The sequence below is a fragment of the Haemaphysalis longicornis genome, unplaced genomic scaffold (assembly GCF_048455015.1).
Source record: "Haemaphysalis longicornis isolate Haplotype H1 unplaced genomic scaffold, Haemaphysalis longicornis Haplotype H1 scaffold_10, whole genome shotgun sequence".
In the NCBI taxonomy this organism is placed as follows: Eukaryota; Metazoa; Arthropoda; class Arachnida; order Ixodida; family Ixodidae; genus Haemaphysalis; species Haemaphysalis longicornis.
This window is the reverse complement of record NW_027526204.1, coordinates 2,683,823-2,710,831: the sequence shown is the minus strand read 5'-3', so window position 1 is coordinate 2,710,831 and position 27,009 is coordinate 2,683,823. Positions and strand designations below refer to the sequence as shown.

General features: G+C 50.6%; 3 protein-coding genes across 3 annotated transcripts in view; all 3 read right to left on the bottom strand.

Annotated features, from left to right (window-relative positions):
- The window catches only part of LOC144158020 (uncharacterized), a 28,225-nt gene extending 7,281 nt beyond the window's left edge, over nucleotides 1-20,944 (bottom strand). The window contains exons 1-2 of the mRNA XM_077688708.1: nucleotides 20,516-20,944; nucleotides 11,231-11,498 (exon numbers count right to left, since the gene is read on the bottom strand). Of these exons, the coding sequence (XP_077544834.1) occupies nucleotides 11,231-11,498; nucleotides 20,516-20,944 (697 nt within the window). The remainder of the gene's footprint in view (nucleotides 1-11,230; nucleotides 11,499-20,515) is intronic.
- LOC144158079 (uncharacterized) overlaps nucleotides 1-24,307 on the bottom strand; it is a 58,940-nt gene extending 34,633 nt beyond the window's left edge. The window contains exons 1-2 of the mRNA XM_077688740.1: nucleotides 24,035-24,307; nucleotides 23,333-23,458 (exon numbers count right to left, since the gene is read on the bottom strand). Of these exons, the coding sequence (XP_077544866.1) occupies nucleotides 23,333-23,458; nucleotides 24,035-24,307 (399 nt within the window). The remainder of the gene's footprint in view (nucleotides 1-23,332; nucleotides 23,459-24,034) is intronic.
- On the bottom strand, nucleotides 20,456-21,063 carry LOC144158021 (uncharacterized). The gene has a single exon (XM_077688710.1). It carries the CDS (start codon nucleotides 20,942-20,944, stop codon nucleotides 20,456-20,458), a length of 489 nt encoding a protein of 162 aa, XP_077544836.1. The 5' UTR covers nucleotides 20,945-21,063.
- Nucleotides 24,308-27,009: the final 2,702 nt, after the last annotated feature.

Here is a 27,009-nt window from a genome sequence, read left to right as displayed (position 1 = left end):
TGATGGCTGCCCTGGTGTGTTGTTCTACATTGATGATGTGATAGTCTTTGGCAAACGTGCAGAAGAACATCTTTCGAACCTAACAACGGGCTTGCAGAAAGTCAAAGACGCAGGCCTGAAATTGAATGACAAATGCCTCTTCGACGTTCCAGAACTTTCTTTCCTAGGTCATAAGCTCACGGCGCAAGGTATCTCGCGGCTTCCAGAGAAAGTAGACTCGGTAGTTAACACTCCAGTGCCAACAGACGTTGCCGCCCTCCGTTCATTTCTGGGTCTTGTAGAATACTATTCCAAGTTCGTTCCACGCTTGGCCCAAATGGTCGAGCCTATGCGCGTCCTGCTTCGCAAGAATGAGCCATTCATATGATCAGCCGAAGCAGACAGCAGGTTTCGAAGGGTCAAGGAAATGCTCTCTTCAAGTACAGTTCTACACATGTTCGATCCCACACTTCCAGTCATCGTGTCGACCGACGCTTCCGACTGTGGGCTAGGAGCAGTCCTGCCGCAGCAAAATGGCCACGAGCTCCGCACAGTTGCTTTCGCGTGTCGTACCTTGTCATCAGCGGAAAGAAAGTACTCGGTCGGCGAACGCGAAGCATTTGCATGCATTTGGGCGTGCGAACGATGGCACACTTACCTTTGGGGTCGCCATTTTTTCAAGATTCGAACGGACCATCAGGCGTTGGTATCGTTGCTGTCGTCGCAGGGACATGGAAGAAGGCCACTCCGAATTGCACGCTGAAGTGCACGACTCCTATGTTACAATTTCACTGTCGAGTACCGCAAGGGGTCCACCAACACGGTGGCAGATGCTCCTTCTCGGCTGCCAGCTCCTACGACGGAGGCAGAGCTGGCCAAGGAAGAAGACATTGTGTCATTTGTCGAGCCGGCTTGCGCGACGAAGGAAGAATTCAAGCAAGCCGTCCTCAACGATGGCTGTCTGCAAACTGTCAAGTCGTTCGTGCTCGGTTCTTGGCCACCACAAAAGTCCGTACCAGAGGAGGCAAAACCTTTCTACTCTGTGCACGAAGAACTTTCTGTTGTTGATGGCCTTCTACTGCGTGCAGAGCGCCTCGTTGTTCCGTCCTCGCGCACGGCTCAGCTCATCGCCGTCGCCCACGAGGCACATCCGGTCATCACGCGCACAAAGGCGCGACTTCGTGAGCTATTCTGGTGGCCACGAATGGACAAGCAAGTTGAATCTGCCGTGAAAAACTGTCACATCTGCCTGAAGGCAGATAAGTCCGCCAAAACATCGCCAGCGCCATTGCAGCCTGTTGACTGGCCTGAAATGCCATGGCAGAAACTGGGCCTAGACATTGTTGGCCCGTTGGAACATGCACCTCACAATAGCCGATTTGCTATAACGTTGGTCGATTACCATTCCAAATGGCCAGAGATATGTTTTTGCAGCGAAATGGCCACAAGCACCGTCAAAGACTTCTTAACCAGTGTTTTTGCCCGTGAAGGATACCCGGAGGAGATTGTTTGCGACAATGGGCTGCAGTTCACTTCACGTGAACCTTTCTTCAAAACCGAGCCATCAAGCTGTCGCATTCGACTTTATACTACCCCCAGGCGAATGGGCAAGTCGAGAGGTTCAATCGAACTTTGAAGAATTTCATCCAAGTTTCACTCCTCGAAAGGCGACCTACACTCTAAGAAATCGGGGGAGCAGTTGAAGAGTCCAACCGTCATTGTACTCTTGCAAGCGTTGGTGGACTCCCCTCGAAAGCTGCGGGGAGTTGGATGCAATGCTCGCTCCCCATGAGGAGGAGAGCAAAACTGACCGCGTGCTCTTCTCGTTCGCGGCGGAGTGCAGCCCCAGTTCTGCTCCCGCACCAGTGAAGAGTAAACCTGCGCATCGTCTCCCATCTCCAGACGAAGAGTAGAATTGCAATTTCATTCTTGTCCAGTGCGGGAGTAAGCATGGAGATGCACTCCTGCCACCTGCGCACACCAACTCATCAGCGATGTTTTATTTGCATACGAATGTATTATATAAAGTGGTTGTGTAAAAAGCGCCTGATTACTTCTGCCGCGCATTCTAAACGTGCAAGAATATAAATTCGTGTAACGATTGCTCGCAGCGTTCAGTGGCGGCAGGCGGCAAACCGAAGGAACTAATTAATCTACGGACCGCTGCAGACGGTCGCTTTGAAAGAGTTTGATCTATAGACGTACGCTTGTCCCGCGCCTAGTCGAGCTAAAAAAAACGGATTGTAAATCTGAGATCGATTGAGAAAAATGGTGTTGCAAGAAGTGAAGTCCGCGCTCTTCTGATAGCTCAAGCTGCAAGCGCAACACGAACCCGACCCAACAACCGTGGCTAGTGTCGCCGAGATAGGCATATACATACGATATATCTTTTACTAGGTTAAATAAAGGAAATCCGTATACATAACTGGTATTAACAGCAATATGGGGCCTATCTGCAAGATCGGAGCGTGAGGAACAGGCGCTATCACTGCGAGGGCATCTCAAGTACACCCTCTACGGTGAAAACTATCTCGTCGGCTGACGAGCGACGATAAAAGCGTACACACCGATCGGTTGCTGGAACTCAAGCGCCTTTGTTAAGCAAAGAGAAATGATGACGCCCCCCCCCCCCCCCCCCCCCGGCCCAGGCGTGGATCACGATACGTAACGCGTCATACATCCGGTGGATCAGGTAACGCGAACCGCCCGAGCAAGCGTGAGAAAGGCACCTTCAGCGAGCCACGAAGTGCGCGTGGTCTGCAAAAACCTACACAGGCGGTGAACCCGCCAAGGCCGGACGGGCGACTTACAGGCCGTGCCAGACCGTGATGTCAATGTGCTACGAACGAAGTGGGCTTTCAAGCAGACGCTTCGTGCAACATGGGAAGTTGGACCTGCCCTTATCGTCATACTTGCTTCGACACAGTATACGACGCGTGTTGGCTAACCGCTGGCCGCTTGTGCGTCAGCGCGACATCATGCACACGCGAGCAAGTCGTATATTCGTTCATTCGTGCGTGCGTGCGTGGTACTAGTTTTTCTTTCGGACGAACATCACAGCGGCGACAGCGCTGAGGCCGATTTCGGAACTATGCGCACTGTGTAGCAATGCGCGCGCTGTGGCCGGACTGTATCCGCGGCCGTCGCAGGCTTCGCGCCTTGAGCTTGGGATCTTTCGCAGCTATTACGACCTTGGATTTATCTACCGGACGAAGAAACGCTGGCGGGAAGTAGAGGTAAGCCATTAGTTAACCTCGTATTCTTGTCTTGTGTATTTAACGAAGCAGAGTTACTCTCGGTACTTCGGTCCGCGGAAGCGGTTAGTCCTAACGTTTTCGTGACTGATTTTTACCGTTGCTTAGTTTTGAAGGGCGGCTTTTGTACCCGTGTGCAAACAGCGTCGATTCTTGCACCGTTTCAATCCCTTTGATTCGTGAAGTGTTGGTATCCTTGCGGAATGTTTTCGCAGGTAGGAAGCATGGTCGCGCGAGTAGTCGCAGCGCTACGCTGTACTCTTAGCTCGGCGGCTAGGGTTAGAGTGGCGGCCGTGCAGTAGCTGTGGCTACCTGCGCGGCTCCAAAGAATTGCGTACAATAGGCTGAGCGATAGGAGCGCGTCTAGCGCGTGGTAGCCACTAAATCACAATAATTTTAGTGACCGCCGCGCGTACAGCAGCAGACTGAAATGCTGTTCAGACAAGTTTTTTTACGGTTTGCTTGAGGGCAGGATGGACGGAAATGGGGCTTTTCGGGGCGTACTCACCGCACTGTTAAGGGGTAATTACATGCGTCTAAGGCGATGAGCGACGCGAGAAACCTCACTCAGTGTGTACGGCAAACAGGTATTGTGTGCGACACAGGCAAGCGAAAATTTTTTACACAGGCCGCTGACGGCGGCGGCAGCGGCAGGCGACGGGCCGTCGCCGTCGCGGGTTTATTCCTGGGCAGAAGCAGCCCACAAGCGAGCGGCAGCAACGACGACGAAGGGCACTGGCTGCAATGCATTACTTTTTTTCGTTTGTCGCTGTCGCCGACGCTGTTTGTTGTACCCATTAATTACTTTTTTCGCGTCGGTTGTCGCCGTCGCTCGAGCGTTCTGATCGTTCAATAACGAGCCTATTGGTTCTCATCAAATGTTGCGATCTGCAGCGTGCATGCAACGAAGCGTACTCGAGAATGAAGAAAACAGTAGCTATATGACCCATTAGCAACTTTTCCACGCTAGTCTTGTGAACGTATAATTGGCCCTACGTTGCAGTCGGCTGAGGACAAAATCCAATGCAAATTATTCAGGGATTATAACCTTACAAAAAGAGTTATGTTTCTTTAAATTTTGTGCAATGTTTTTATACGGGGAACGATAGCGGGGTAAACATTTGAAGCTACGGACACGTAAGCACTAATGGGTTTGGGGCGCAGTGCGTAAGCAGACAGCTGTAGGGCGCGCTGTCTGACATGGCATTGGCCAAGTGGTACAATGAGTGTGGTGGCATCCAAGGTCACCACATCCGCATCTAGACTGGTTACTGCGCCAAGCAGTATGGTATTCCAATACGGGTTCAGTGCGTTCTCTCGGCGCAAAAACTAATCTATCACCCAATAAACTTCATTTAACGTTGCCAAACTGGTTAATATTTTTTTCATTGTAGAACTTATCTTTGCTGTCCCCCTCTTTCTGTCTATGTAGGAACCACGGGAAGACGACTTGCCCGAAGATTTTTTTTTTTTGAGAGAGGGGAGAGATCCCCGAGGCGTCAGCAGCAGTGGTCGTCGCATGCAAGACACTTCTCCTCACACCCTTGGACATCGTGGATGGGTTCCCATTGCTGCTGTCTGTGTTTTGGCCGTTCATTGTGTAATACGCTTCAAAGGCGAAGCGCACCTTCTTGCTTCTGTAGACGTTACTTTGGCTCAAGCACGGTGCCCTGGTCGGTACTGTTCTGAAGGCCGCCACCAACATTATGAAACAGTCAGCTCGAACGTGTTTGTTTTTATTACCAAGTTATGCCTTTTTAAATCTTACTAGCGCATCCTCATTTGAGAACCACCCGCCTAAAAACCCAGTGGGAATGTGTCCTGCGGTTTCCTAATGTACCACCAAAATATATCTGTTGCAAAGTTGCCGTGTCAATGGCTTTGTATCTTTGTGTTGATTGCACCTTGTAATGCGTGTTAATAGTAATCCACGCTGAATTGTTTTAGTCCCAGATTTTTCTTTCGCAAAATTTATTTGTAAATATTTTTTATGTGTGTTAAATAAGAGCTGGCTTTTCATGTGAATCACTCAGTGATGTACTAAGGCCATTTTGTTTTAAATACTGTTAACTATTCTCCCACTGCTGTATTTCTACTGACGCTTTTCGTGCTAATGCCAGTACCTTTTTATTTGTGGATGTTAATGTCATTTTTATCGTCATAATTTAATGTTTGTATTTCAGTGTTTTCAATTGCTTTGCTGCATTTTTATTTGTGAATTTTTTCTTAGATGTATCCGAAATAGGCGCTACGTCTCCTGTGTGCATGTGGAGTAGGAATCGTTTTTGTGCCGTGATATTTTAATTCCCAATGAATTGCATTTTGTGTTAAATTGCAGAATGAACCGATTGTTGTGGTATTTTTTTGAAAAATAAAGTCTGACCTTCTTTTTTCTTTTTTTCCATGTTTCAAAATAGCTTGTCCTGTTTTGTTTGCTTGTAACTGCCTATAGTACCATCGTGGGGAACGGGGGGGGGGGGGGGTCTAGTAGCAGGCGGAGCGAAAGCACGCTGCCTCGCGGGGAATAGCAGAACGCTTTTGAGGCGTAACGAGATGCTTTCCAAGAGAGAGTAGTAGTACCTGTCTGCAGTATCCGGGAACGCCGCCAATAGAGCTTATTCACGCCTAAAGGGAGTGACGGAACGCTGCCTTGGAGATGGCATTGCAATTCCTACACAGGGTTCAAGTACTCCGCTTCGAAAGCAGCAAGTAAATCCCACGGGGAGTGTTCCGCCTCTCGTTCGGCCGCCACGCGCTACTCCTCGGAAGAGTCGCCCAATGCTTCCAAAGGGAGTGAAATATGGGACAAAAGTTTTTACTCCTAGACAGAGTGCCCAGCACTCCTCGAGTTCTTAGAGTGTATCCGACAAGCAGTCATGGACTACCTCGCTATTTTACCGCTGTACTCCCCAGGCTACCACTGGGGTTGCCCCAGCAGTTCTGCTGCATGGGCAAACGCCCCGAATCAGATTGGATGTTGTGGGGTTTTCGGCACCAGCGTTTGCAAGGACCCAGCAAAGGAACTGGCGCAACTGCGCCAAAGGGTCCGGCTTCAACAACAAAGCAGCAAGGAGTACACGGACCGGAGGAGAGCTGCTAAGGAGCCGAAGACAGCTGTGTGACTTCGTTCGATTCAAGAAGCCGTTCGTTCGCTTCAAGAGGGATCGCTCCTTTTCCTCGCCAACTGGAGTGTTGGAGAAGAGGGGACCTGCCTCTTTCCGACTTGCAGATGGCCGCATATGGAACGCCTCCAAGCTGTCCCGGGTTCCCGAGAGGGGCACGAGTCCACCATACCAACGTTCGGAGCTGCCTGCGCCGCAGCTTCCGGTTCGAGTGCCGCAGCCTGCCCTGCCGCCGCCGCCCTCTCCCGGGTCGCAGCCGCCGCCCACTGGCGTACTGCAGCCTGCCGTATCCGCAGCTGCCTGTTCCGGAGCCTGCCGTGCAGCAGCCGCCTGCTGGGCCGCGACCGCGGTCTCCTGGCGTGCTACAGAGCTCTACGAGCTCACTAGCATCTCCGGCCGTGCAGCGTCCCCATCGGCCGTCCCGAGAGCGCCGGCCACCGGCCTGGCTCAAAGACTACTTGTTGTCAGTGTGTATAGCACAGTGTATACAGGGTGTCCCAACTATCATGCACCAAGATTTAAAAAAAGAGAAATTGCGCAACTCGAAGAAAACCTAGTGCATAATGTTTGCAGTACTGTGAAGAAGGGGAGAGTATTTTTTTCGTTAATGAGACTTAATTAATTATTTGTAATTAATTATCTAACTTGAGACATACTGTCCTAATCACTAAAGTGTCAATGAGGCACTTGTAGGTAACCATGAGGGGCATCTAACTGCGCTATTTTCAGCGACGAACTAATTGTGTACTTATTTATTCTGACTGATAAAGGAAACCCGCGAAATATGAAAAATACCACGTGACGACGCTTACGCGCGCATTGTAAAGCAGCGTCCCCAAACAAAGCTGATTGAAAGAAACTGCTTCGCGTGTTACCCGCCCGAAGAGACAGCGCATCACCTTGATAATAGCATGCATGGAAGGAGCAGCAACAGCAAGATTCGCGGGACGCGCGTGCAGATAGGGAACAAACTCGGTCGCGATTTCTTCTTTCTTTCTTTTGTCTATTTCATTCTGGCTAACTCAGAGGCAGCCTGTTTGAGGGCGTTGCTTTACGGTGCGCGCGGAGGTGCCGTCACGTGGTATTTTTCATATTTCGCGGGTTTCCTTTATCAGTCAGAATAAATGTGTACGCAATTAGTTCATCGCTGAAAATACCGCAGTTAGATGCCCCTCGTGGTTACCTACAAATGCCTCATTGACACTTTAGTGATGACAGTATTTCTCGAGTTAGATAATTAATTACAATTAGTTAATTAAGTTTCATTAGAGAAAAAATACTGTCCGCTTCTTCACAGTACTGCAAACATTATGCAGCTGGTTTCTTTCGAGTTACGCCTTTACTCTTTTTTTAAATCTTGGTGCATGATAGCTGGGACACCCTGTATGTAGAGTGTAAATGTATGTGTATACAGCGTGTAAATATGTAGAGTGCATGCATAGGGGTTTCTAACACTTACTAACAACTACTCACTAAATATAAGGGTATGTTATATTCAGTTTCGGTTTACTGCCCCGGGGGGTTTCACTCCCCGGGGGAGCGTCTGTCTTCTATGTATATATTCGATGTGTTAAGTACAATAAACATTTTTCGTACGGTGGTGCTGCCGGTGCTTCGTACGTCCTTCGCAAACACCACAAGCAGCAGCCCACATTGCTCTGAAATAAAAACAAAAACCACGCTCAAATTATGGAACATACAATTCGTGCCTAACAAAATGCTTGCTTAACAAAATGGGAAATAGCCCAAAGAAACTAACAAATACAGCGAGAGTCTAACCGAAGGTGTTAACAGCGTATGTTGCAGTAGTAATTAGAGAGTTATAGCAGACCGGAAAAACGGTTCCGGTATGGTACACGGTACCCGTTACCGGACCGTACCGGGAAGTCTCGTTTTAAGAGTTATAGCAGACCGTAACTACCGGCCATGCTACCGTGACTGGGAGCGACTTGTGTTGTACGTCGTTTGGAAATTTTTCGTGAGTCTGTGGCGTTTCCTGTGCGGAAATATTAGTTTTCCGTTCTCAAAAGCGCTAAAGACAGGATTAAAAAAAAAACAAAACATCCTACGCCCCTACGGAGATTCCAACTGCAACTGCGTGAACGTGAAGCGGGCATTACCTTGTAAGTAAGTAAGTTCGTGGTCCTGATCCCTTTTGACACAGGGCAGGCGCATCAAGCGCCACAGGAAGTTCGAACATATGTTTGCACATACGGAGAAATTGTTAAGAAATTGTTGCCACCCGTGGTGTGGTGTTTGGGATCGAATATTTGCACCAGCGCCACCAGAGCTTCTCCTGGCACAGTATTTTTCTTTTGCGCCGTGAGGAGGCACCACGGGTGTCAGGGTACACAGTACACACAGGCCTCTCAAGCTTGGACGTTCCCTGGTTTCCCTATAGCGGCGTAAAAATCGACGCCCCACGTGACCAACCTACAGCGGAGTTTTCGACCATCAAGTCCACCAGACGGCGCAAGCGAAAGGTTACTTTTGATATAGAATACAAAACATTCATTCCGTGACTCAAAGAGCTAGCCCACACAGTTCGCGTACAATGTGTTATTTCAAAATATTATTAACAAGTTCCGCATCAAATATCCGTTGAGCAAAAATGTACGCAAATTTTTACGAACAGCCGACTGGTGTACCACCTCGTTTCTGAATTCGCAACCACAAAGCCACCAATTCAAATTGAAACCGGTGCAACGGCCCACCGTTTCTATGTGCGCGGAGCACTGGTTTCGTGACTGTTATTGCTTTTTTGCTTTTTGTGCTTTTGCGTCCATCAGTTGTTGAGAGGGCTGGCAAAACATGGGCATTGAGTGCTTGTGGAGTGACAAATGTGGGAAATTCCGCATCGGAAGACAGCTGTCGAGGCCAGAATATTTGATTCTTCCAACAGAGGGTGAGTGTTATGCACTCCGCTAGAAAGACGGTGCAAACGAAACCGTTGTCGCCGTCAATACCTCATTTGTGCCCTTCGTTCGAAATCTTAGCGCGAGTGAACGAGTTGTTATGGCAAAAAAAAAGGTTTTCACGAAAGCGACGTACAATTGCAGCGATCGAAATGAAATGATGTCCTAGCCTCTGTAAACTTGCGGATGTCAATAAACGATTTCTTCTCACTTGCTGCTCACTGTGGTCTGTGCCAGTCGAGGCCATCTGGTCACCTGGCGTAACATCACTTCACTAGCGCGGCGCAAGTAAACACGCGGCCAGCGTGCCAGCCAGGAACCAGCAGGAGCAGCCACGGCCGGACTCGACGTTCCTTTCGCGCGCGGGAGGAGAGTCGAGCCGGCCGTGGAGCAGCGAGCCGGCGGCCGCCGTGCGAGGGCAGCCATGTTATTAAAGAGCTCGAACGGCCTGTGCAAAAAGCATCCGCCATGTTTACAAAGCCGTGTTTACAGCGCCATCAAGCGGCCGTTCTCGGTAGTTCACGACGCCGCCACTATGCTTTTTCTGGCACTACTGTCAAAGCTAGGCCTTAGCTTCTCTAAAATCCTCCCTGTTCTGTGGTACACACACTACGCACGTACACACCGAGCACGCGCACGCTCGCACACACGCGTGGAAATGCCGGTCCCACCACGGCCGGTCCGGTTGTAGCAGAGAAGTGAGGCCATCGGTAGGTCCGGCGGGTCGGTCCACTTAGTTCCCCACTTGATCTATGCAGGAAATATGCCGAGTGGAGACTTTTTCTAAACTTCGGCAGTACTGCTCCCATCGACGCAGTCGTTGTTTGGTGTGCGATGCTTGCTGATCTTTTGTTTTTTTCAGAGGCGCCCGTGAATGCCAGGCTATCGGCTAGTGTCGTCGCTTCCTGATGTTCGTCGTTTAGTTTTGTACATTCCTGGATCACACGCTGTATCGTCTCGCTCTGCGCTCCGCACAGCCGACACGTTGGGTCCGCGCCGAATAGCTCGCGTCGCCTTTGCTGCGTGAGCAGGGATCCCGTGCGTGCCTGGAACAGCAGGGCACTGTCTCTGTCGCCCGGTAATATGGCATCGGCGCTGGTTCTTCCCTATGTTGGAGGTACTCGGCGAGGCTTTGCTTTCTGGAGACCGCTACGCGCCAGGTTAATTTGCTCGCGCTTGCTTCGTGTTTTGTCGAATTTTGGCTGTATTTCATTTCGAGGCTGGCGAGTCTTTTTATACGTTCAGTTTCTTCGCCATTTCAATAGATGGCGCCAGCAGGTCAAGCTGGGCTCTCAGTACATACGGCTTGAGAGTCCCTCGCAGTGATACCGCCTGTTCCTCACTCGCCGATTTGTAGACGGGGCCCATGTTGTTGTTAATACTAGTTATGCAGCCATATCGCCCTTATTTAACCTGAAAGAAGCTATCGGACATGCGTCGCTCTACGACACAAGCTACGGCAGTTTGGCCCGGACCGTGTTTCGCTCCAGGGTTTAGATTTGGGGGGGGGGGGGTGTAGGTGGGATGTTTGGAGGGGTGTTGTATAAATCCCTGGGCAGGGTGCTTGTGGTCGTGGAATCTTTTGGGGGGAGTGTCGAAGTCCTTCTGGGGGGTGGTGTTGGGGAGGGTGTTAAGGAGCTGTGTATAAATTCCTGTGTCGCTCGCTGCTTGAGCTCTTGAGCTGTCAGAATCGTGCGTAGTTCACTTGTTGCAACCTCATTTTTTCTAAACGATCTCATTTACAATCCGTTCGACTAGGCGTGAGCTAATCGTACGTCTCGCCAACTCGTCCAAAGCGGCCGCCCGCTTTCGAACGACGCGTACACGGTGCGTCTCGGTACCGTCCGGCCAAGTCGCTCGGTTCTGCGCATGCGCGGTGGCGTCCCGACGGTAGACGTTACCGTACCGGAACCGTTTTACCGATCTGCTATAACTCTCTATTGAGGAGGCCTTGGACGATGACTAGAATTCACCTGTAGTCCACGGTGCCAAGCCTCCACCGGATTGTTTGTCCGCGGCAGGTCTGTCAATGTCGAGTCCCTCACCGACCACACTGCGGGTGGAAACATGGCCGTAGACATGCCGTTTCTGCGGCGCCTGCCAATATAAACATCCTCGAAGTAGTCGGCTACCGACGCAGCCTCTGTAGGGAAAACTTGTAGCAAGTCCTCGAAGGCATCAGGGATATCAGCTATCGGCAAGAATGCGAGAGCCGTCTGCATTCTCATCTGGAAGTGGACAGTGGTACAATAAACTCCTGGATTATTGCCCGATAAGTTTACTGACGCGAAAAGTATAACACTGTGTACCTTGACTGCAAACTCTTCGTCCGCGTTGTAGCGACCTTGATGGCCGGAGGAGCAAACCTTCCGGTATGCTGATTGAGATAAATGAAAAAAGCATCCTTGGATCCTTGCTCCAATTTCCAATTTATTTCCGTGTTCCCCTTTCCAAAATAAAACAAGAAAAAAGGTGGGGAACAACACCCGCACCAGCAAAGCTATGCAGGTTTGCAGCCAATCAGATATAAATGAACAGGGGCAAGCGCCCAAAATGCAAATTTCAAAAAAACAAATAGTCGTACAAGAAAAACACCAAAATACATGAAAATCACAACACGAAGAGAGCATGGGAGCACCACACTGCAGTTTGAAGAGGTCGTAAACTCTAACACATACAAATGCTAGAGGCAGTATCCGCATTTCCGAATTCAGGCAGTCTGTCTCCACCACAGAGTCCGGCTGCAGAGAAGCTCACCACGAAGAACAGCACCAACGCGATGGTGTGAGGATGAGCACAAGCTGTCTAATTCAGCACTGGTAGCAACCACTCACAGCACCTTAAAATCCATTAGGAGAGGCCACAAACTAGAACTGACAATCACATAGGCTCGCGCTACACCCTCAAACAAACACACATCGCTTCGGAGACCATTTCATGAGCCCGAAACGTCCGGCATGTTCTTGCTCACAAAATCGACAAGCTCGATGAGGATTTGCACGGCCCGATAAATGTCCAGGGCTTGTCGCAGATGTGCCGGTTCCAGAGGCAAGCGGACGACATGTTTAAGTCTGGTTATAATCGAGGCTGTCCTTGTGCAGTCCCGGAGGTAGTGGCTCACTGAAGAGGCAAGCTGTCCACAAAAACATCTGTTTTCAGGGAGCAAGTCGATCCTGTGGAAGTAGTGCGGGAAACGGCCATGTCCGCTAACTATGTGGGCGAGTCGTCTGGGCGGAGGAAAGCAGCGCGGTATAGCGAGCACGCTGGGAACCCAGCGAAACAACTCAGTGTCAGCGTTGTCGGTGTTCCATCGCTCCTGCCACTCTAACCGACCGGCCCTCAAAAATCTCTTCCTTTGAGGCACGCGCTCCCACCTCTTCACCAATGGTCGCCACAGCTTTGGCAACGAAGTCGGCAAGCTCGTTTCCCCACACCCCCGAGTGTCCAGGAACGTGAAACAGGAAAACGGCAACAGAGGAAACCAACAATCGATAGCTGTTCTGAATTTGGTGAATAGTGTCGGATGTGTTGAGGGGGTTTTTGAGAGCAAGGAGTAGGGATAAAAAGTCAGTATAGACAAAAACAGTGCTCGAGGGCGTGTTATTTTGAAGGTAGAGGAATAGACGATGTAGAGCAATCGCTTCCGCATCATAGGAGCTTGTGGGAGGACTTATCCGGAAGCGTTGGGTCGTTACTATACGGTCCGGAGCACTGAACACGACGAATGCGGCACCAGCAGATGTCATGGTGAAGGAACCGTCCGTATATGCGTGTAACCCTGGACTTGTAAAGAGTCGTGAAGCCGTTTGAGAGTCAATTCTGTTGTGCGGAATTCCCAAACGAAGAGCAGGATGACAGCACGTCCATTCTAGAGGGTGGTCCACCTCCGTTGGAGAAACACGTGTATTGGGTAAATCAACAGGCCGTTTAAGGTGAAACAGATTGAAAAGACGCGTTTCAATGTCTAAAAGGATGGACAGGGGAAGTGAATTGGCCAACACCTCTAGCGCTGCGGTACGGGTGGTCGTGTAAGCGCCAGTCACTACAAAAAGCGGAGAGGGCATCAAGGAGTGAATCTTTGCCTTAAGCGAATAATGCTGCCGGTCACCCCACCATGCCGGTGCTGCATAAGTGATGGCTGGCAGAATAATGCGGTGGTAGAGGAGCCGGAGGTGGTTTCGGTCTAAAAACGAGTGCAACCTCGCAAATGCGATGAGTGCAGTACACATCTTTTCAACTCGGCCGCGGAGGTGATTCGCGTGGGCAACGAATGTCAAGTGCCTGTCAAAGACAACTCCCAGTAGCTTTAATTCTGTGACCTGCTGCAGTGTTGTTCCGCCCAGCTTGATTGTCGGCTTCCGCTGCGTTCCCCGCTCTCCCCTAGAAATCAGGAGGCAAGTACATTTGGTGGGGTTGAGTTGCAGCTTAGCCGTGCGTATCCATTTTGACACTTGCTCAAGGGTCTCATTGGCAAGATGCTCAATGGCCCGCCGCGTCTTACCCTTGACTACAACGACCGTGTCGTCAGCGTAAGCTTGCAGATGCACATCCGGCGATACAGGAAGGCAGAGTAGGTCGTGGATCACAACATTCCAGAGTAGGGGACTGAGCGGCGAGCTTTGCGGGCTGCCTCTCACGGTTTGCGCCTGCACGCACCCAGCATAGCCATTGTAATGAACCACCCTGTGGTGCAAAAATGACTGGAGCAGGCTATAAATGTTTGAAGGGCACCCGTGTGTTCGCAAAAAGTGCAGCAAATACGGGTGCCAGATAGAATCAAATGCCCCCTTGAAATCCAAAGATATAAGGAGGACCAATGATCCTTCGTCACGCCAAGCCTGAAGGCGCGAGCGCAGAGAGTGGAGCGCCGAGGTGGTACTTTGTCCTTGCTTAAAGCCGTACTGGTTCACGTGTAGCAGACCCGACTCGTGTAGAAAGAAGTAAAGGCGTCCATTGAGCATGCGCTCCAGAAGCTTGCCAAGCAAGGACAAAATACAGATGGTCCTGTATGATGAAGGATCATCTGGAGGCCGGTTTGGTTTTAGCAGAAACGTCACCCTCGCTTCTTTCCACACTGACGGAAAATGACCAAGAGTGAGGCACGCATTGAATAAGGTAAACAGAAATGAAGAAGTTCGTCCGACCAGGAGGGTCAACATATTACCGGTTATGCCGTCGGGTCCAGGAGCTGATTTGAGATTTATATTTCGAGCAGCTGATCGAAGTTCATGCCAGGTGAAAGCATAGTCTTGAGATGCCTGAACGTACGTAACTTGTACAATCAGTGTCCTCAAAGCTCGATAAGCGAGGGTGTCATGTCGGTGGTCGTCAGCCGGCGGAAGAGTTCTAAATAGCAGGGCTGCAGATTCCAAGGTGGAGGAGGTAGTTGAATCGTCGGGAGAGCGGAGAGGGGGCAACACGGAAGGTGAAGTGAACTTATGAAACGCAATTTTGAAAGGGACGCCGAATAAGTTCTTCTGGGATGTGTTGGTGAATTTTCTTCTAACAACTTCATTCTTGGCTTTCTCAATGTGACGCCTGTACTGACCTAGCGATCTGTAACAGCAGAATCTGAGGTCTGCACGAAGTAGCGGATGACGACACGCTTGATACTTGCGCCGCAAAGATCTCACGAACGACCGTTCCCTCGCCAGATCATCCGACCACCATGCATTGCTCTTGTGTGGTTTAGGAACACTTTCGAATCTCTTCCGCAGTCGGGCCATTTTTTCATAAAACGTGTTAACGGTGTCTTCCAACTTCTGTGGAGATTCGATGCTGTTGAAAGGCACTGTTTCAAACCAAGGATCCTGGACAAGATCCTCGACCAAACGTGACTCAGAAGCCTTTGTCAGTCGCTTCCTTCGTGCAACGGGGGCATCTTCCATGCCAAAGACAACGTAACGGTGGTCGGAAAGCGTCGGAGTATCCCGAACTTCCCAGAAAACTCTGGAAGACCAAGCCGTTCCACTCGCCAAAGTGACGTCGATCCACGTTTGGGAATATTCGGTGGCAAAAGTCGGAAGGGAGTCCGGGTCATTCAAAATTTTAAGTTGACGGGAATGAACAAACTGCGACAACTGCTGTCCTCTCGCATTCAATACATCACCCCCCCAAAGGGGGTTTCTAGCATTAAAATCACCAGCAATGACCACATTGTCAGCGTGTTGCTGTCCAAAAGGGAACCAACGGAAGAAAGGATATGGTCTAGAGCCACAGATGGCGCAGCGTACACTCCTATAAAGAGTATTGACAGGTTAGGCGCGTTTAAAGTGAGGGCGATCACGAAAGGCGACACGTGAATGGGAAACAGGTCCAAAGATACATTTCGGGAAACAACCATGCAACGCGGCGTTTGGGCATGGTGAAATTTAACCCACCGAGGCGGAATGCCTGGCACAGTCCCACCCCTAACATACGGGTCAGAAACCACTGCGAAGTCAATGTTTGTGGCTTCCATATATGAGACGAAATGTTCAGTTGCAGCGCGAGTGTGGTCAAAGTTTGCTTGAAGAAAACGTAGTGATGCCAGTTGTGAGGTGAAATTAAGTTGAGCCGGTAATTTGGGAAGCGTGCATAGTGTCCTCGTAAATGGTTTTGGCGCGAAGTCTTGCAATGCGAGCTGTCAAGACCTGGCAGCACGGCGCATTAAAGGTGTGGTTGAAACGCTCTTTCCCAGAAGCACGACACTCCCGGCACACCACGTTGTTCTTATTTTCTAGGTTGCAAGCATTTGCCGTGTGCGCCTCTGCGCAATACGGACAGCTTACACGTTCACTTGGGCATCGGGTTGCCACATGGCCGTAAGAGCAGCATTTCTGGCAGGCCGCAACGTAGAAATTCTCCTTAATGGCGCAGGATGTCCAGCCTATCAAGAGTCGGTCCTGGTCTTTGAGTACTTTGTATACCGATGGAGAGACCTCAATTATGTGCACATTGTTGCCAGCACGATCCCTGAAGTAGGTCCGATGATGGAAGCCCTCCTTAGGAATGTCCAGGTTGTTGCGCGCGTTTATGTTAGCCCGCAAGATTCCGGGAACAATGCTGGGGTCGACGCCAGAAATCTTGAATTGCGGAAGGCGACGTGGAGGCCGGGTAACCCTGAGTGCAGTTTTAATTTGTGCATTTGAAGAAATCGCCTTTTCTAAATTGTCGATCGACTCGCGGTCGGCAGAGACAACAGTGAGACCCGAGCGAGATGGAATGAGCTTCACCTGTTTAACCCCTATCCCCGAGGGGTCGTTACCGAATGTTGATTTCAGCAATGTTATGGTGTCAGGACCTGGATTTGCTGACGGATGAATCGGGGTCACGAAAAGGACATGGTTGGGATTGTTTACATAGGACATGTACGGCTGTGAATCATAAGAACCAGAACGTTGAGGTGCGGTGGGAGCGGACAGTGGAGCTGTGAAGTGGGCAGAGGTAGTCTCTGTGGCGTGGTTAGGGCCCTGTAGGATTTGCACAAACGTGGGCTGGCTGGCCTGAGGTGGCACCACGCCATCAGGAGCGGAATATGAATCCTGGTGGCGCCTATCTTCAGAGACCTGCTTGCGTAGTTCTTCAATGCACCCTTCCGCCCGAGCAAGATCAGTCTGCAAACCAACAACCGTGGCTTGCATAGCAAAAAACAAGCCCATCACCTTTTCTCGCACAACTACCGGCACCTTATAATGATTGTCCGAGAGGCAACTCAAAAGCTCCTTCCCAATTTGCGTGGTGTCCCGAGAGTCTGCGGCCATCAAATCTTCATTTGTCCGCGGTAGGCGGTGTTGAGAGCTACCAGGGGGATTTTCCACATCTTGATGCGGATCATGAGGGAGATTGTCCGTGGTTATGAGGGAATGATCCGAGCCATGACTGCTGAGTCCCTCTGCTGGTGTCTCGTTACATTCCTCAGCATGAGCAGAAGTTTGGGATAACGCAGATCGAAGCGTTTCCTGGCGCACAGTCCTTGTTGCTCGATTTAAGGGCTCCATCACTAGCTAACTGTATAGCGGTGGTGGGGTAGCCGAGGGTATTGCAAACAACGGCTGCTAAGCCTAACTGCCGATTTCAGTCAATAAAAACCTAACAGCCGACACTTCGCACTAGAAGCCACTCACCCGCTTGACTGCAGACGTTCATATTCTTGATGCATAGGCCGGACAAAACAGAGAACCGGTATAATATCCAGGAAAGGTCGCACCAGCGCAGAGCACAAAATTCGTGACTTCTTCGTCGTTTGCCTCGGGCCAAAAACCCCGAGGCAAACGACGAAGAAGTCACGAAACTCCTGGATTATTGCCCGATAAGTTTACTGACGCGAAAAGTATAACACTGTGTACCTTGACTGCAAACTCTTCGTCCGCGTTGTAGCGACCTTGATGGCCGGAGGAGCAAACCTTCCGGTATGCTGATTGAGATAAATGAAAAAAGCATCCTTGGATCCTTGCTCCAGGAACAGTCGCACCAATCACGTTGATAGCGGCAATCTCAAAGTCCGTGTGGACCACTTAATTCTACGTGGTTTGTACCCATGCAGGCCAACAGGATATCGAAAAACCTAGCCAAATAAAAACAATATAATCACTTAACATCAGACAGAACGAACAAGAGACCTTTCCGGAATTACCGTTTGTAGGTTGCCTCAGACTTGCTGGGGAGTAGGCCGTAGGCCAAGGGCACCACAATGCCATTGATGGCCGCATGCAGAGTGTACAGCTGGTAAAATTGATCGGGGGTGACTTTAAAGGTTTCGTCAGAAAACTATGAAGTTGCTTCAGCTAAGCAGTCTTCAAGTTTTGCTGAGCGGCAAAAATTAGAAGTCGTTCGCTGTCACCCGCACCGCTGTCGTATAAGAGGAATGCGTCTCCTTTGGCTGTGACCTAAATTAAAGTGAAAATTTAAATTAGGTACTACTCACAGGAAATCTATTTTATGATTCTATTTTATGATAAAAACCCTCTGAACATGCGGCAAAGTATATAAGCTACGAAATAAGCGAAGTACTAAAACTTCTTATGCTGTGGTCACACATTGCAGAAGTTGTGCGCAGGCGCATAGTGCGCTTCTAGACAACACCTGTTCGAGGAAGATCAACCACAAAACCCGATGTAAAGACGTAACACAGATTCCGGGCGTTTTTGGGCGAGGCATAGGCTTGATCAGAGCAACCCCCAAAAACCTTTTAAGATAACAAATAGAAAAAAGTGCGAACGGCAAACTGCGGGCGGCATAGGTCGTCGCAGTTGGAAAAACGCCACCACAATTTTATGTTCGCCACGTAAAAGTTTGCGAGCTTCTACTATACCTTAAACTCTGGAGAGAGTTGTATGTCATCCCTGCAGGAAGGCACGCTGTAAACTAAATTCGCACGTTGCCTCTGCTTTCGGATTGTGCGCCGAAGCGTGGAAACAGCAGGCAACTGGCATGCGGTGTCGTCGGTGACAGATGCAGCGGCATCTAGAAGTATTTGATGTGGGGGCAATCGGCCTTCTACTGCAAAACAAAAATCAAGAGCAGGCGCAATTATTACCCGTTCAAAGACAAAAAAAATACAGGATCACTTTCAGGGTACTTACCTGCCTTCTCTTCATCTCATGTCGAACTCGCAGGGCGTTCAATTCGCTTGGGTCTCCCGCATGCGTATGTTCGCTGAAAAGGCTAGGATCCGACTTGTGGCGAGATCAGTCGTGACTTTCGCTTTACAAAGCCTCTTTGCCGGCAGGTCCAATACAGCGTAGATTCATTGACTTTGATTCGAGTATATGAATACCCATTATGTAAAAGTATCGCACCCCCTCTCGTAGTGCCTATTACTTCCATGTCGAAATGAAGAATAAAACCATGAGCAAAAATACATCTCTTTTAAACCGCGCAGACACCTACCCAATCCTTTCTTAGAAGCATGTGGAGTTAAAAAGCCTTGTACTAAAGCTTTCCTTAACCTTTCCTTTTGCAAATGTGCAAAAGAAAAGATCAACCCACTAACTAGGAAAAGGTCAACCTGGTACGATTTACCAAAGTTGAAGCCGTTAACCCTGCCCCCCCCCCCCCCCGCCCCACCTATTCTCTCCTCGCTACATCCGAAGAAATGACACTGCCAGACGAAATTTCCAAGGACGAGAAAGTCGTTGGGTGCTACCACTTTCCTTTTACGGGACCACTTAGAACCACACGCCTGGCCCGTCTTCCAAGAACTTTGTTGGGCTACGTCCCTGTCTCACTTTTCTGTCTTGGGTTGTTGAACTAGTATCTATAATCTTGTCCGAACGCGTCACCCTACTTGCCCACTCTGGCTTGCATTCTTTGTTGAGCTTTGCTAGATGTACGGCCCAAAGTACAAAAAAAAACCTAACCAAACCTGTGGCTCGTTTATCTTTTTCGCGTCGAAAAAAAAACAACACGTGGAGATTAATTTTGTGCACGTGTGACGAACTTTCCTATTATCCTATGTGACCAAACGGCCTATTACGGACCGGCCTATGATGAATGATCCTATGTAACCAAACGGCCTACTACGAACCGGCCTATGACGAAACGCCATGTGACGAATGGGCCGTATCCCCTTAGAAACGATGAGTCAAACGCGCCATCGTCGCCGCTGGCATGGGTCAACGACCTCGAGCGCACGCGCTCTGGACTGTCGGAAGTGGAAGCCGGACTTTACCGCCACTCACAAAAAAATTCGCCTCAGTACATATCACGCGCGCACAGGGTAGCGGCGTGCTGAATCGTAACAACATACACCCGCAGCTCTGAATGTGGGGAGGCTGCCGCGTGCACATACTAATTCACGCCAAAAGCTAGAGTGACCAACAAACGAAGCGAAGAAAGACGCAAAGACGATACAGCCGCGGAAAGTTTTGGTCATCGCTGCATTTCCCCTTCTGATCACGCACGCAGACTTGACGAGGAATATCTTATTGCGTCCGTTCTGCCATCATTCGTTTCTTCCTTCACTCAGTCGACTACTCCAAGTGGCCACTTAGTGACTCGTCGTCATGAGACAGCTACGGCTACTTTGTCGCGTGAGCGTGCGGGAGCACGAGCGGCCCCGGCCCGCAGTAAGAGCCGATGCGCACGACAGCTGCTCAGCTGACAAAAGCAGTCCCACACTTTACTTGGGGCAGAATATATACAAACTAAGTGTTGCGCCACACGCTAGTGGCAGCCTAACTAAATGGCTGAAGGGTGGCGACCTCTACATCAATCTACGTCTACGTCTTCTATATACATCTACGACGACGAATCTATCGCGCACCAGCCTTTGCTCCAAATCAGCTAACGGATAGTTGCACTGCTTAACCATTTTACACAGTTCGGCGTAGTAGGCGTCGATGCTTTCGTCGGGCAACTGAACGCGTCGGTGAAAACGCGACGACTCGTAGAGTTCGTTCGCCGGGTGCACAAAGTGGTCGGTGAAGCGAGCGGCAACCGCTCGAAATGAGGCGAGTGATGCGGCGTTGAGCGAGAACGTCTCGAGCAGTGGGCGGGCCTCCGGCCCCATGCAGTACAACAACGAGCGTACCTGCATGTCGCCGGACGCTTGAGTCAGGCCCGAAACAACGGCGTAGTCCTCGTAGCGGCTGAGCCATGCTGGCCAGGTTCCGGGGTTCGTGAAGTCGAACGGTGCGGGCGGCTGGAGGTTGAGGCTGAACATTGTCGGCGGCGCTCCGTCCTTGAGGGCCATCGTCGTGCGGTCGGGGTGAGTCCGGGATGAGGGGGCGTTACGCGGCCACTTCTGACACCATGTCGCGTGAGCGTGCGGGAGCACGAGCGGCCCCGGCCCGCAGTAAGAGCCGATGCGCACGACAGCTGCTCAGCTGACAAAAGAAGTCCCACACTTTATTTGGGGCAGAATATATACAAACTAAGTGGCGCCACACGCTAGTGGCAGCCTAACTAAATGGCTCAAGGGTGGCGACCTCTACAACTTGCGTGGAAATTCCGTTGATGCGCGGATGCGAAAGTACAAACTGTGACTTCGGGCACATGGGGGGAGTAGTTTTAACAGCGGAGCTGGCCGGAATGGGTGGCACGTAACGTGTTAAAAATACCACGAAATTAACGAGCCTTGCGGCGACCGCCGACCGTGCCCGGCATGCGCAGTGGTTTTGCTGCATGCGCAGCAAAAAAAAAAAACAAATCTGATGAAAGCCTTGAGGAGCGAGAAAATTCCGAGCGTGCACGTGAGCGCACGCTTCGCGGCGACCGTCCGTGGTACCCGGCTCGCGCAGTGGCTCTAGCAAAAACAAAAACAAGCAAAAAAGAAACTGGCCAAAACCCCGAGGAGTGCCTCGCGTTGCCGAGCAACTAACACCTGCTCCAGAGAACCTCGACGCGACTACAGGAACGCCGTGCGTGCTTCGTTCCCGTACGCACCGCCGCTGCGCGCCCGCTGTCATCAAGCGCTACCGCGTATGTGTTGCTTGACATGAGGAACACAATGATATCGACGCATAAAAATGATCTGGACCCCAAGCTTACACTCCTGGTTAGTTGTCGGCAGTCGCCATTTTACAGCAAAGTAGAGTCTCAGGCAGATAACACAGGTCTGTGAAATGCTCGCCTCTGTGCCACCCGCGTCGCCCATGTCTCCGCTAACCGCTTGTTGTGTAGTTTCCTCCGGCTCATCGTGGCAGCGGTTGCCGTCGCCAATACATGTTGCCCTTCTCCATTTTGAATTTCGCCTGTGCGCTGTCGTCGTAACGGGAACGCCGCCTAAGTCCAGACTCTAGGCTCGCTGGTCACCGCCACCCCCCCTTCACTGAGTAGAATGGCTCATGATTTCTTTCGGGGCCCTGCGGCATTAATTTCCGGGCTGTCAATTTTTTTTGCAGTGATGCTTAAAGGCCAACTGCACTCCAATTTCATTTTGACCAAATTTATTCTTAATGCGTAGTAGGTACCCCCAAATCAACTGGGACAGGAGTGGTAGCCCCGTGAAACGCCTCTTTAATCAGTCACGAGCGTTTAAAAAAGTTCCGCCTCAGACCACGCTGCACCTGCCGGCGGATCGCGTAAGCAGCCATGACGCGCCTGTGACGTTCCAGCCGACGGGGGCTTCTGCCTCTGGCCGGCTACGCCGCTGGAGAACCGGTCGTGCTCTGCTGCGAACGCTTCACCCATTTGCTGCACCGTGCGCACGTAGAACTTGCGCGCAGACTTTCTCCCAAGTGGCTGACCGTGCGGCCGCTCGCTGGACGGCTGAAACGTCACTGCAATGGCCGCGCTCTCGTTGGTTTGAGTTTCAAAATCGCTGATTTTCGCTGACCGCTTGCGGCGTCCACGCGCGTATTTCAGCTGTTGTATTTTGCAAATTGCTTTCTTTTTAAGCAGACTATACGGAAATGGGGGTTTCATGGGGTCGAAATTTGGAGTGAAGTGAAGAACAAAATTGATAATTTTGTCATAATGTCATTTTGTCATTATGCCGATGTCCTTGTCATTGTCAATTTGTGAATGTCATTTTGTCATTGTCATTTTGTCATTGTCACCCCGTATACCACATGTTTTGTCTCTTTCAGATTTCCATTTGCCTAGTATTTCGCGCAGCAACTCGGAGACTTTATGGCCAGAAAGAGGGAGTACTTTTGCAACCGTGGTCACACATGCTCCCTAGCGTCAAGTTCTTCATCTAGGGTACGACTCCTTACCAGGTGGTTAAAAAAGGTCGTTTATCGCGACGAAGATTCATTAGGCGTAATAGACATAAAAAGAGCTAAATATCCAAAAAAAACTAAATATCCTAAAAGACCTAAATAACCTAAAAAGACAATAATAGACCTAAAAAGCCCACTAGGCATGATATTGTCACAGCGATTCTATCGTTTGAACCTACTGGCGCATGTTCAGCATCGTGCCATCTCGCCACTTGGGTTTGCGCCGGGGTGCCTACGATCGGAGCGGTAGAAGAGAACTCGAGGAACGGCATTGCCGCTCGGTCGTGATTTTAAGTAGCTGTGCCGGAGCCTGCTGTGTTCTCACCTGGTACGAATCTGCCCATTAATTCAATTTACTTCCATTTACGCGTGACGATATTGCGTCGGAGTCATAACGTGATCCCGTTAAAGCTCACCTTGACCTTTCCCCGGTAGGTGACCCTCAGAGTGACGTTGGGAAGGTTGGCCACCAGGTCAGGCACTATGCCGACAGCCTTGGCCTTGCTCAGCGGCGATCGGTCGCCAGCGCCGTGCACGGTGTCCTGCACAGAGAAGCCCACTGGCTATGAGCTGGTCGTCAGAATTGCAATTTCGACAGCGATACGAGCAAGCCGACCTGAACACAAGAAGGGACGCAGCCAGTGCGACCAGGTCAGTAGTTAATATAGTGATTCCCACCGCGTACACTGAACAGTTTGAGCAAACGCAGTGACTAGAGGTCAGTACGACGGTACCATAAGCACTCGGCTAAAGTGACGACAAGCGGTGTTGAGCAAGAAAACGACGCGCGTGACGCTGCGTTGCTCTCTCTAACCTAACGTAACGTAGGCATACCCAACGAAGACAAAAAATCAGTTATTCATGCAAAGAAAGTAAGAAGCCATTAAAACTTGACCTCAAACGTTAACCTATAGCCGGGTTCGAACCACGGCCCTTCATAACACGGAGCTCAGACGGACCTTCGACACCATCGCGGCAAACGTTCTAGCCGCGGCAGCCTGGCCAGAAAATTGAATTGCCGTAGCATGGCACTGCAGCCGTGCCTTTTGCGCGGAGCTGGAGCGCCGTCAGACGGCACTGTAGATGCTTCTTAGGTAAACGTCTCCAACGACTGTCACCTGCTTGAGCCCTGGCGGGGTTGTGGCATTCGTAGCCCCTGGGAGGATGGACTGTGCCTTTGGTACGATTCGCGATGCATCGCCGAGCGGCAACAGCGGACCGAGACCCGGAGAGCCCATCACCGCGCCCAGAACGTCCTCGATCTCTCGTGGCGGCCTTTTGAGCCCAAAACTCGACTTCCCAGCAGTCCGTGAAGGCAGCTGCAGACAGAGGTACAGCGACAGCGTCGCCACAGCTGCTGCCGCCGCCAGCCACCGAGAGAAAGAACGCATGAAGCTTCTTGGGACTGGAACAGAGAGATGTCCGTGTTCTTCTTTGGAGATGACGACGATGACGATGATGAAGGCGACAGTGCCACAAGTTAAGGAACGCTAAACCCCTCACGGGGATTGCCTAAAAGAAAAGATTTTTTCATATACTCCCAAGGACAGATATATATTGGCGCAGATAAGGGAATTCAGTGGTCGTGCTGCAGAACTGCTGGTTTATCGCGAAGAACTTGTGTGAGTGATTGCCGTGTCAGAGTCATAGCGTCATCTTCCGCCGGTCAGGCGATGATGATTGCAGACGGTGGTTTCATGATGATGAATAGGTAGCTGGCAGCAGCAGCTGGCATTGAAGTGACTGTGGATGATAGCGTGCTTACGCTTGCGGCAATATATGAATTGTAATGAAGAATGTTGTTGTCGCCGTCGTGGTGTTGTGATGTTCTTCTGAGCCTTGTGACACCAGGAGTTGCTGGAAGTCTAAGCCGGCGCTGGTCGTCAGATTCTACCAGGGCTAAGGGAAGAACTAAGGTAGTGTATAAAGGTGAGGGGGCGCAGTTATGTGCGAACCCCAATATCATATGAATGAGGTCACATGGGTTCGGACAGAATTGACATGTGGCAGGATGTACGACGTAGCCAAGTTAGGTTGGAAAAGGTGTTTGTTTGGAGTATCCGCAGTATTACGTATCTCTTAGTAAACTGCGGGTGAGGCGGTTAGAAATGTCTTGGGGTGCGGTAATGTTGGGTAATGTTGAAACGTGAGCAGGGGAACGAGACTCGGTGCTTCCTCGGAGCCCTAGGAGGAAAGTTCGCAGGCTTATCTATGGAAAAAATTGCCGATTAGTGAGGGGTGTCCCGGGCTCCATACAATGTCGTCCTTCCGGTGGGGGGCGTGTTGAGGGAGGAGCTTCCACGCAGTAGGCCCGCGTTACCCTGTCAAGCTAGCTGCGACAGCTAGCCTGGCAGTCCACGTGACGAGTGGTGAAAGTGCCTGATAGTTCGGCACAGGTATAGAAATATGTTCACCAGAGGGAACGGTATCGCCAGCGTTAACACCACCATCAGCAACGTGACACTCCGTTTCCAGATAGGTACAAGCATAGCCTCCGAGGTCACTCTGCGCGCGTGCGGGTGATCTCGGAGGCCATGGCAGATGGCACTTTTCTTGAACTTGTCACCAGGTGGCGCTAGCGTCCCACCCGGCTGCGCGTAGGCATGTGTGCACGTGACATTGTTTAGATATTTTTTACAAGAAAATAAACGCTTTAGTGCGCAGCACTTGGGCGTCCGCTACCGTGGTTTCACGGCGTCGCCGTGCCTCGTAACCGAGCGAACGAAGGGGACACCGAAGACAGAAGGGAAACGGACGAGGAAAACGTGGAGGCAACCGTCCACTCTGTGAAGAAGGGGCGCAGGGCAAGGAGCGCATGAAACAGAACGCGTTTGTTTGTAATTTGCGACTGATCGTACTTCCTAATGGTCAGTGACAGCTTAACTCTGCAGCGGCATTTCTCACATGAAGGGGAAGTTGAGCTCATCCGCAACCAATGGCGCCTCGCCGTTAGCGTGACGTCACTGACGAACGTTTGGAAGGAGGACTACTTCTAATGTGGCCGCGCTCGCTTGCCGACCACCGTTCCTCTGTCGCGTCGTCCAGCGTCAACGATTTTCCTGGAACTAAACCGCTGTACGCGATTTGCGACGGTGCTGTAGTGCATCAAGAACGCCTTTGTTCCGTGTACGTATTTCTAGTCGTGATTTGTTCATCTGGAAATTGTGGTGGTCTGTTTTTGTGCGCAACGAGTGCGCAAGCAATCAACCGAGAACATCAAGGCTGCACCATTGCTGGAGTGATAGTGGAAAGTGTGTTTGCGAAACGCAACCTCTCTGATGGAGTATTAGAGTGGCTTTCTTCTACAGCAGTAGCGGTTACCAGTTGCAAGGGTTCTTTTTAAAGTGAAGCTTTTTACCTCTACCCCCCAAGGGTTCTTTCGCGACCGTTGGTGTCAACAGAAAACTCCCGCGAACAAATAAAAGAATTTGCTGGCACCGCCAGGAATAGAACCTGATACTAACAGAGTAACAAAGACAGAGCCCGTTGTCTTACCGATTTAGCTACGAGCCCACCCGGAGACGGGGAAGACAAGTGGCGAACTCATCAAGCACATCTATGGGTTTAACCCTTGCATTCTCGCTGAATAGCGATTATAGGAAGCGATAGCGATTATAGGAAGCTCACACCAACCCATAGAATCTCTCTCCTAGTACGCCAATGTACTAAAGCTTTTGGCTTCAAGTGCTTGAGTAAAAAAATTCAGCTCCTTGTCCGCCCTCACGCCAAACGACATTCAAAGGAACACATTGAAATACTCCTTGATGGCAAGGCCATCACTCCAAGCCCCAGCATCAAGATCCTGGGGCTACATCTTCAGGCCAACACCAAGAGTGACGTATCCTTGCAGCGCCTCAAACACAGCATCAATAAAATCATACACATGATCAGGCGAGTTGCCACCAAGAAGAGAGGTCTCAAGGAATCCGATACCTTTCGATTAGTTGAGGCGGCGGTTGAGCAAGCCATCGTTCTTCCCATCAGTACGTCCACAGAGAGGCTGCTTCGCAAGGGGCTCTACAACGCGGTAAAGAGCTGATAGAGGGCCATCTTTCTATCCAGAAGCTCCGAATGAGCAGAACTGCGGCGGGTC

Coding starts and splice junctions, on each gene's coding strand:
- LOC144158021 (XM_077688710.1), bottom strand. CDS start 20,944: ATGGCCCTCAAGGACGGAGCGCCGCCGACAATGTTCAGCCTCAACCTC.